Below are 10,878 nucleotides of genomic sequence, written 5' to 3' on the forward strand. Positions count from 1 at the left end.
CCCATGGTCCCACCTCAAGTGCAGCACATCAGTGGTGGCAGCAGCAGGGGAGGGAGCTGGTGGGCAATTGGAAATGGCAAGTGCTGCAGCCCCTGACTCCCATCCATCTGTACAGCAATTTTTGGCTCCCAAAGCTCTCAGGTCAGTTTGAAAATGTCACTTGCTGGCTGCCCCTCATTGCTGTCTGGCCATCCGGAAGTTAGTCTTGTGATCCAGCTCTAAGACTACCAGGCTCTTGTAGGACCCCAGAGAAACCACTCAGGGTGGGATTCATTTCATCACATGTTGGTGTCTGTGTTGTTGGTACCTGAAGTTGGGTAAAGTGAATCCCAGTCCCATTTCCTCTAGGTCTCAGCCTCCGGCCAGCCCATGCACACAAGAAGTAGTCCAATGTCGAGGTCTAAACCTCATTTTGGTAGAAATCATTAACTACAGTTAGTAATAGGACTTGAGCCTCTAAACCAAGGGCTGAAAAGGCAGCACCTGCAGCAATGTACCCTTGTGAACCAGAAAGACTGTCACTGCAATAAAGATTATAAATTATATTTGGAAACAGGAACTCTTTCTAATCTAGGAGACATAATCCTAGGAAGCCTCAAGACATCTCAGAAAGTATATGTTAGTTACCTGCTGACCCATTTTCCACCAGAAAACTAGAAAGCAAAATTTTGCATAGTTTTACAGTACCACATGAAAATAAATCAACTACTTTTGTTTTGTAATCTATGCAATTATTGAGCCAATCTATGTGAACTTTCCTGGGTAATAGGAAAATGTAAACAGGTTGGCCAGGAACTGTGAATTTCCAGGGAAACACAGAACAATTTAGAAATGCTTTTGCATTGTCATAATCCTAAAATAAATATAAGGTTTTGATTTTTTTTTTTTAATCAATACAAAATATCCATGACAAAAGCAGCAGAAAAACTCTGTCAAAACCCAGTGCTAAAACTAAATACCACATTTAGGAAATGGAAGTTATTCAGGACAGGAAGCAACAAGAACCATGTGCAGCTGATCAAATGCAAAGTCTTGCACCTGAGAGGTAACATATTGACACAGGTCAGGGGCTGACTCCTTAGGTTATCCAGGGATCCTTGCAGATAAGGACTTGATCTTATGCCTTTGGTACACATATGCAGTGCTTAAGGCTAACTCCTAACCCCCTTTTGGGTTTCATTAGCAAAAACATAATAATGAGGTCAGGTGAAATACTCAGCTTAGACTGGGTGTACACTGGGCAGGCCAAGAGACCTTGTCGGATCTCCATCTTTTGGGATATACATCACTCACCTGGACAGGGTCCTGTTCTGACTTTGAAGTCAACCCTGCTTTGACCAGAAAGTTGGACAAAGATGATATCCAGAGGCCCTTTCCAGCCCATTTTTTTCTGTGATTCTATTATTGAGTAGTTTTGATAAATCAAGCACAGGAGGATTTTACATATGATGAACTAAATCACTTCTTCCATTCCCCCAACATGGTGCATAGTACTCTTCTTTCTGTGGTACAGAAAGCATAAATTTTACTAAATAAACTAAAACGATTCTCAGAAGGTATTGGTTGATCTAGTTAAGTTAGATACTGAGTGGAGTTATCTAACATGCTTACATTTGGTTGTTTTTTGTTTGGTTGGTTGGTTGGTTTTTTTTTAACAGAGATGATGTCTTAGTTCTAACAGCAAATGTCTGCCTCTCCAGTCACTAAATCAGAGTTTTAACTCTTATTGCTCAGTTATTTTTCTTTCAATATCTTGTGTCCTAATTCTGATTTTGAACCACTAAAACCTTAACACTCTCCACTTACATCCTGGACTCCAGCAGTAAAATGGGCATCTGGGAGTAGCAGTGGAGATCCAGAATTCACTGCTTATTCTGAAAACTGTGATCATTTATTCCCAGCAGCACTTTGGCCCACAAGGCTTTTCCTGTCAGGAAAGCTGGCCCAGTGCTTGGCTTGATTTAACCCCCAGGGAATTTTAGACTTGTTTTGGGGAAACTATATTTAGGTTTTTTGTCTATGGCTTTTGAGGACACAGTTCCCTGGCCACCAACACTGTCTCAGCATATTCAGCAGAAAATATGACATGGACATACAGTTGATTCCTATGTGGATCGCAGTACAGAGTCTATACTGATTCTTAAGTACACACACCAGTTTTATGCTGCCTGACAACTCTGTTTAACCTGATAGTTAACGAAGTAAGATTTCTGTGAGCAGATCTGAACCACTGTACTGGGATTTATGCCATAACACCGCTTTGTATCGTGATTTACAGCATCACCAAATCACGGTTTCAGTTAAAGGCAAATCACTTCTCAGTAACAAGTCATTTTCCCAGTACAGGCAAAATTCACAGCTTTTGTTTTCCAGAACCAAGACAGGCTGTGATCTAGCTCTGAATTAGAGCAGTTAGTATCTGCATGAATCTATAGCCACAGATATCCTTGTGACAACAGAAAGTTAGCAGTCCCTCTTATTTTGTGAATGGCTTCTAGCAATAAACCCAGTAGGAAGAAAGAAAACATTTAATTAGCTGCTTTAAGGCACAATTGTCTCATTCACCAAAGGTCAGTTCACACCTGCTAACTACTCTCCTTGGAGGTGAGCTGCACTCAATGCCAGAAGGGGAAAAATGGCCTAGGTGTGACATACTTTTGCACAACGTCATTGAAATGCTCCCTTTGGATGTGACAATGTTCTCAAAGTAGCCCGAGCACTCCACCTCAGTTACAGGTAAGTAGGACCATCCTTTGAGAAGCAGTTTGGGATGAACCAGGAGGGAGGTTGCCTCTGAACATGAATGCATGTGCCCATGGGTGTACATAAGAAAGAAACCACATTCGCATGTGTGAACTTAAAGGGACTGGAGACAATCTGGAGGATTCAGCATCTGTGGGAAAGCCCTGGAACTTATGATAGGCACCCAGCTTCTCCTCTCTCTTTTCAGGAGACAAGCTCCAGCGCTATGAATGAAATGCTATCCTCCATGACTTTCAAGTAAAGTACATAAATGCCTCATTTCCTACACGAATAGGAACCGTAGTAACTACCCCGGGCAGTCTGGAAACAACTCTATTGTCTTGGCTGATCTAGTTAAGTCAGATATTGAGTGTAGTTATCTAACATGCTTATGTTTGGTTGGTTTTTTTAAACAGAAATGATGTTTTAGTTCTAACAGCAAATGTCTGTCACTCCAGTCAAGAAATCAGAGTATTTCTAACTGGATGCCTCATACTGAACATAATTTTCAAGCCTGCAGAATAGAGCAGAGGCTTTTCAGCTGCTTGCAGCACTGCTCTGCTCCAGCTTCCTCAGGGCAGGGACATTTAAGTTATCTCCCCCCTCACAAAGGAAATAATCCCAGACAAATTTCCCCAAGCCCATCCCTTCTGTTTTACCTGCCCCAGGACATCCCCAGAATCTCCTCTCCTGCTCTAGTGCCAAGAAGCACCTTCCCATCATCTATAGCTCATGACAGGAGCTCCACAGAAATCCCCAAACAGGAGACCATGGAAGTCTGATCTCTTGTGGATTTGTGCTCTTTACCTTTAGCTCTCCCTCACAACATTCTCAGATCCCACCACCATCCCACTGGAGTGTTGTAAGGGCCAGGTTTAGTGCTCTCTCTCTCACACAATGAATGTGACTGCACATACCTCACGTACCTGGATCTCTTTAGTTCCAAACCTGAGCCAAACTCTTTAACATGGGGTTGAACATAACCCTACAGCTTCACCATGGGGATGGATTCTCTTCCTAGGCATTGTCCGAGTCCTTCTGCCTCTGAAATCCTGCTTTCTGTGTGCCTGTGGGTATAAAATGCAAGGTGTGTTATTTACCAGAGGAGAACTGCACTGATCCCATGCTACAGAGAAGATGCAGAGACCCATGAGCTGTTAGAGCTCCAAGCCAGCAGCCCTTGAGTTGCAGAGCTGAGTGCTGTGCAGATAGACCATGGCGAACAGCTATCAGGGCACTCTGCTTCCAGCCACCAGCTCAGCCAGCCCCACACAGGCTGTGCCCTCTGTGAGGCATGGAGCTGGAAGCAGGAGATGCTGCAAAGCTCTCGGTCCTTTGATATCAAACTCTTCCTCTGTATACCTCCAAATTTCAGTCTCTGGGGTGTCGATGCTCCTAGTGGCATCCAGCACATAAAACATGCAGTCATTCCTTTTTTTTCCTGCTCTTTACAAGGAGAGCTCTTCAGGGCCAGGTGTGAGTAACTAGAAAATTTACCTTTATTCTAAAGGAAAAAAAAAAAGCTTATTTGTGCTTAATTGTTACTCTAATTACAAGTTCTGGTATAGCGTAAATTTTTTCCCTTGGCATTATTATGAACCTCATTTCCTTACAAAGTCCAGGATAAACAATTCCAATATATTTTGTTTTAATTATCAGGGTTTAATGGGGCATAATGAGACTATGTTGAGTGGTGCAGAAGAAAATAATGTGTGCAAAACTATTGAGTGCTCCTAGCTTAACTGTGCATATTTCACCTATTGTAAGGCAGCACTATGGTAGCTAATATTCAGTGTGCCCATCATTTATTTATTAATCATACTTGCTTTTCAACAGAATGTTTTCCTTTTTTTTTTCTTGGCATCTGAAAGAAGAAGAAATCCATTAAGGTACACTGGAAAAAATTGACAATTCTCAGATTTGAGCAGTGAAGGATGCAGCTGATACACAGCTGATGCTGCTTAGAAGCATTTCTCATGTCATGGACGGAAGACTGGAGAGTGTTGGGCGCAGAACCTGCCTCAGCCAGTCCGTTCCAAGTGCGGTTCTTCTCCCAGTGTTATTTGGCAGTAAAACCTTCTGGCTCCAGTTCTTAGGGCCCCTACCAAAAGAAGCATAGATGAAGACACCATTCAGAATTGACCTTCTCACTACAGATACATTTTCCCACTCCCCAGGTGTGGTTCCTATAGACTTAAAACACCACAGATACTTCTGCAGTGAAAAGGGAAAGGTGCAAAACAGTGGCCTGGGAAATAAACCAGTGAAGTGAGATTACGACCTTTTACGCTTTCCAAGGTCCCTTTGCCAATGGCACTGAATCCGATGGCTGGGTGTCGCTCATGCAGCAGTGAGCACCACGCTGCCACCAGATTTATACTCCTCTACCAGGCTGACCATATCCCAGCATCCAAGTACACCCCACCCCACACACAGAAGCTTTGTGTAGTCAGAGGATTTTGACCAATTGTTTGGGAATTCTGAACACCAGGCCGTGTGGTCAGCATGGTTCTGCAGAAAGGACAAACACCTTTGTTCTGCCACACTAGGCACACACAGCACACACTACACCTAACACAAGTGAGAGTTACAAGAAGTTTCAATGTGAGTTTCGCTGCAGGAATAATTGCTGGATCCTCCCTGAAGGGAAATACATCTATTCTGCTTATTCATTATACTCCTTGACATGGAGACAGAAGACTTGATATGGTGCCCACTGAAGACATTAGGAATGTCCTCTCTTCTCAAAAACTATTTGATTCGTGACTCTAGGAAGGAGGTTCAATTACAGCACAAAAAAAAATCAGACCAATATTGCATGACATTTATTTGAAAATTAACATTTAATATTATAGATTAAGTTAATATACTCCAAGTGTTTGGGTTTTAAATAAAATAAATTTATTACAGACATCAGTATTTACAGAAAGAAAAACATATTTACATTTTTTTTTTATCTCATTGGAGTAAAAAAATTCTCCATGAAGTTTCTACCCACAGGAGATGTTGCATTCTCTGAGAAGCCAGCCTCCTTCAAGGATTAATGGAGACAAGAAACCTAATCAGGCTTAAGTTACAACTCAACCAGTTGATTGAGGAACTGCAATGGTGGCTTGCATTAAACTGTAGCAAGACTGGAAGATCTCAGGGGGCCCCTTCCAAGTTTATATCCTATGCTTCAAGGAAGAATAGAAGGGAATCAGCGAATACTTTCCATCAAACTTGCTTCAGATACAGGACCAGGCCAGCATCCAGCATGTTCTCACAGATCTCCAAAGCTCAGGGTCACCTTTCTTTCTGACAAACTATGGGGGTTCCAACCCCAATTTTGGATCCCATTGAAAGGCCACTGTATAAATACACAAAAGCAATATCTGCTGCCACACAGCCTCAGCAGACCATGGTGGAAGAGAATGATGGTAGAAGCCTCTGAGATTAGCTCTGGACAAACACACACCCTGAAAGTTCTATGTAGGAGCATACATCCCCACTGGATCTTGCAGTCAAAATTGAATAAGGTTGTGTTACTAAAGACCCGCACGCCTGTCCTGGATTGAGTCAGGATGCCGTGCTCCTTACATCTTTAGAAATTCTGAGCCTCAATATACAGAATGACCTTAATTTGAACACTCATCTTAATGTGTTTCAACTTCCTCATGTACCAAGTTCCTGTTTTTAATGGTTTCCTCTGGTGTAAAGGCACTCAAAGCTCTCCCCATGCAGGTCAGCACACTCTCCCACAGCTCTTTGAAAGCCAGCCTTAAACACGTTTCCACACAGCCATGGTGAGGGGAGAAGGATCTGAAGCACAGCTGAGTTTCTGGTTCTCCTGCCCAGTAATCTGAAATGCCATCTCCCTTGGTATCTTCAGTGGTAAATGGGGAACTGAATCCAGGTGCATGCCAAATGCAGACAAAAAAAGTCCCTGCTAATGACAACCACACCTTGTTGCCACCATGTCTTTGTAATTTTTAAGGACCACGTTCTCTTTGTCATCAAAGTAGAGAAGATTGAGGGACTTCAATTCATCTGGCACACAGCAAGGCGTGCTGACATCTTGAGACAGTTTAAGTGTATGGACTATGGACTGAACTGTAGCATGGTTTGTTGCATTTAGATTTTCCCCCAAGGGGAAGAGACAGGATCCTCTGCAGTAAAATGCATTGTACCCACTGGGATAAATAATCCATCCTGACCAGCCAATAGCACGGAAGTCAACGTAGAGTTCCCTTCGGTGACATGCTGCTACTTGGCTTTTGGCAGAAGGGACTGCAGCAGCTCGAGGTCTCCTGCTTGTGCCTGTATTGCTGCTTTTGATGACCTGAGTTTCATGAGGCACATGGGAAGCATCATTTTTGGCAGGGTTCATCCCTGATTCTGAAAGGAAGCTGTGTGTTAGTCCTTCTCAAAATAAATTAATTTTCTAAGTACAATATTCTGCACAGAACTCTATTCCATAATTCTACATCAAAGTCTAGATTTTAAAATGACACTTAAACTGTGAAAGGACCAGAAAGGGTGTGTATTCAATTACCTTTACAGCCATATTTCAAAAAGTGCCAAATCTTGTGTTTCACTTTGTGGCCCCAGCTCAGTAGAAATATAAAAGAAAAAAGCCCAGTGATAAACGAAATAGTTCTGTGAACTCTACACGCCCTTTTCAGGGCTGAATCTGGTCAGAATGGCATTAATGGCCTTTATATAGCCACTCCTACAACACACAGCAGGATGAGCAGTGCTAACAGAGGGGGATCACAGCCACCTTCTCCCTCCGGTATTCTCCTTCCAGGAACTCTACCCATACACTTGCAAAACAGAGTATGCTCCTGTAGAATATATATATATTTTTAAATTTAGATCTGAAAGAATTACCATCATGTTTTTAGAACTCTGCTGGAGAATTAAGTTTACTGACAATTGGTTTGCTTTCTTAAGGTGTTTTCTGAGAAACCTTAAATAAATGTTCATGAAGACCTTAAGATCTATGTGCACAGGCTGAAAACCACCGACACACAGGTTGGCAGAAGAACAACCTACATAGATTCACTGACAAGCAACACGCAGGTCTAGGGGGTTTCTTCACTGAGAAACAGGAATCAATATCTCAATCCTGGTACAGTATCCCATACAGAACTCGATGCTTATTAAATTGGGATCTAGGATTTCACTACAATAATTTTCTTTGGAAAATGAAAATAAAAAGACCAGTCTCATTTTCGTTTTTAATCAATTTTACCACCCAGTTCTTAATACTGATGCAAGTCCTACTCGGTTGCTTTCTGAGGTGCAAATGCAATAATTTACCAGAAAACCCCACAAAATTACACCAGAATAATTTTTTGCCTCTCCTCCCAGCTTTCACTCTTTGCATTTATCTGGCTGTAAAATCCAGCCTTAGCTGGTTTTACTGGAAGACCAGTGGGAGAGGTAAGACACTGTGTTTTGTAATTTAAGGGAGGAGGGTGTTTTCTTTGATGAAAGGAGACTTTAGTCACAATGCTAATTAGTCACTGAAGCTAAATAGGTGCTTAAAATCCAACCCAAGAATGGAGAGGTTTAAATTGCTTATTTAACAACCTTTTCCACTCTTGAAAACTACACTTAATAACTCTACTCAAGAGTTGCTTTACCAGCATTTTCACAAAGTTTTCCAGGTCGCTGAGTCTAAAAAGCCTAAACCAAATCTACAATTTTCACACAAACTTCACCACTACAAAGATAATATAAATAGTAATTAAAAAAAAAAAAAAAAATAGAAGTCTCATCCCTTTACAAACAAAATAAACCAGACTCCCCCTAGGCTTTGTGAATATTTCCTGCAAACAATTTCTTTGGGGACACTGGAAACAAAGATGCTGGGTGACCAAGAACTATCAAAGCAAACTGGTCAGTGACAAAGCTGAACTTCAAACCTGTTCAACATCGCACGTAAATGCTGAGAGCAGCTACACATGAGGCAGTAGAAGGTAAGAGTAGATGAGCAGGGAGTTCATATTCTACAACAGCTGCTGCTGTCTATGAACTTACTTGTGGAAGAGGGTACAAAACTGGAAGACCTCCGTTTGTTACTGTTGGTGAAGAGGACCAGGAGAGCATTTCTGCTCTCCTGTGAAGGGCCCTGGCTCTTGGCAAACTTAACCAGGTCGTGCTCAATTCTATTGTTGAATACACGTGTTGTAGTTATCAAAAAGCCATGGTTGGAGCTGCTGTTTCCAACCCACTTGGAAACCTGGTAATGAAAGGGAAATGAAAAAGACATTGTTTCGATATTTTTATTACAGCATTATGATTAAGCAACGTTTACATTAGGAAAAGGGAACAGGTAACAAAGTATGAGAGCGTAAGAACATATATTATGACAGAAGTGAGGTACAGCTGAGACTCAAGTGAGTTTAATATTTAAACCAGTAATTCAACATTTAAAAATACAAAATACGATACGCATTCCCCAAAGGTACATTTACAGGAAGCTAATTAATTTCAGAGAATTTACTAGTGAATAGACAAGTCTAGGAGTTGAAGTTAACATTAAAATAAATCCTCTGATTTTAGCCAGGAATTTATTTTTCATGGCAATCACAATAACAGAGTGATATGAACTCTTCACACTTGCTATACCATTAAAACTCATTTAAATATAATAAACATGGAATGTGAAGAAATTAACTCGTAATCAAGCAAATTTACTTTATCTAATTGTTATAATTAAAGTCTAATAGATAAGGCTAGGCCATTCGCAAGCAGGGCTGTCATGACTTAAGATGGAACTCAATGAATCATCCAAACAAGCCTTTCAGAGTGATCATAAAACTTTGACAACAGAAAACATTGTCTGAGAGTACAGATTTAAACTCAAGAAACTGCATGTTTTAAACCATGTTTGGGGTTTTTTTTGCTATGGAAAGGTATTCACATACTGTTAGTTTAAGGATAGCTACAAAACAAATCTTGAAACTAACAAATAAAGAAGTCTGAAGAGGAAATTAAATGGGGATTTAGAATGAAAATGAAGTCAGAATTCTCTGCTTACTGTCTGTGTGACGTTGAATGCTTCCCAGCCTTCTGTGTACAGGGATAATAATCTTGATGCAATGAGATGTTTTTTTTGTGTCTGACTTCCACCCTCCAAGAGCTCATAGACTTCCACCTTAATGAGAACAATACAACAAAACAATAAGTGAAAACAATTGTTCTAGCAAAACAAGGAGGATAAAGATTATGCACATTTCTGCCACATCACAGATGGAAAAACTGTATTATCATTCCAAACCAAGGAAAAAAATAGTTTTTTGGACAGTTTAACAGAAAAACAAGTATCAGTAAATACAACTACTTCGAGATGTGTTCAGAGGCAGCATACTGAACTGTTTGATACTGTTACTGGACTGTTTTGATACTACAGAAAAATATCATTATCATACCTTTTCTTTCTTTTTTGAACATCTGATACTATCAAAGTCTTCTGCCCCTCCACATTCTTGCCTTCGGGTTTGCAAAAAGTCTGATCCTGCCTCTTGCCAAAGGAACAGGTACAATCAGCACCAGAGTCCTCACCTGCCCTGTTTTTCTACGGATCCCAGATTGCTAATATTATTTTTAGAGTGGCTAAAATTCGATTTGAATTTCAAAACATTTCAAACCCCAGAAAAGCACGGTATAGTTTGAGATAGGCTGACATAGGTATTTTTAGGAACAGCTCACTGCCATGGTGCACCATGGACAGCATACTGTCAAAGCCAAGACCTTGCATCTACTTCTTTGCATGATGGAGGCAAAGAAAAAGTAAGGATGACAATAAAATAAGAATAAAGCAGGATTACGTGGTAAGCGGTTGTACTCCTCACTTTCAGTAAGCAGTCAAAGCAAGATTAAGTCCTTAACTAACATATTATTTCCCCACTTACTTTGCAAAAATGTTTCACGTCAGACCTTCTAGGCACATGTGTCCTCTTCAGCTTGAAGACCCTGAACTCGGCTTTCAGCATCTGCTCGCTCCTCTCCATCGCACTGATGTCGAAGAAGAAGTGGTGCTGGTCCACATGAACTGGAAGAGACCCCTTTCTTTAGGAACCGCGCAAGACCCCGCAGAACAAGCCGCACCCCGGCGTTTGCCGTAGCCCAGGCCGGCTCAAACCC

The 10,878-nt window shown here is 41.2% G+C and overlaps 1 protein-coding gene across 1 annotated transcript; it reads right to left on the reverse strand.

Annotated features, from left to right (window-relative positions):
• Positions 1 to 6,670: 6,670 nt before the first annotated feature.
• On the reverse strand, positions 6,671 to 10,760 carry LOC104527934 (bone morphogenetic protein 7). The gene is made up of 4 exons (XM_010171783.2): positions 10,647 to 10,760; positions 9,773 to 9,889; positions 8,770 to 8,971; positions 6,671 to 7,113 (listed from the first exon to the last, which is right to left on the reverse strand). The coding sequence occupies exons 1-4, from the start codon at positions 10,743 to 10,745 to the stop codon at positions 6,671 to 6,673; spliced, it is 861 nt and encodes a 286-aa protein (XP_010170085.2). The 5' UTR covers positions 10,746 to 10,760.
• Positions 10,761 to 10,878: the final 118 nt, after the last annotated feature.

This window comes from Antrostomus carolinensis, unplaced genomic scaffold (genome assembly GCF_000700745.2).
Source record: "Antrostomus carolinensis isolate BGI_N321 unplaced genomic scaffold, ASM70074v2 scaffold25857, whole genome shotgun sequence".
NCBI lineage: Eukaryota > Metazoa > Chordata > Aves > Caprimulgiformes > Caprimulgidae > Antrostomus > Antrostomus carolinensis.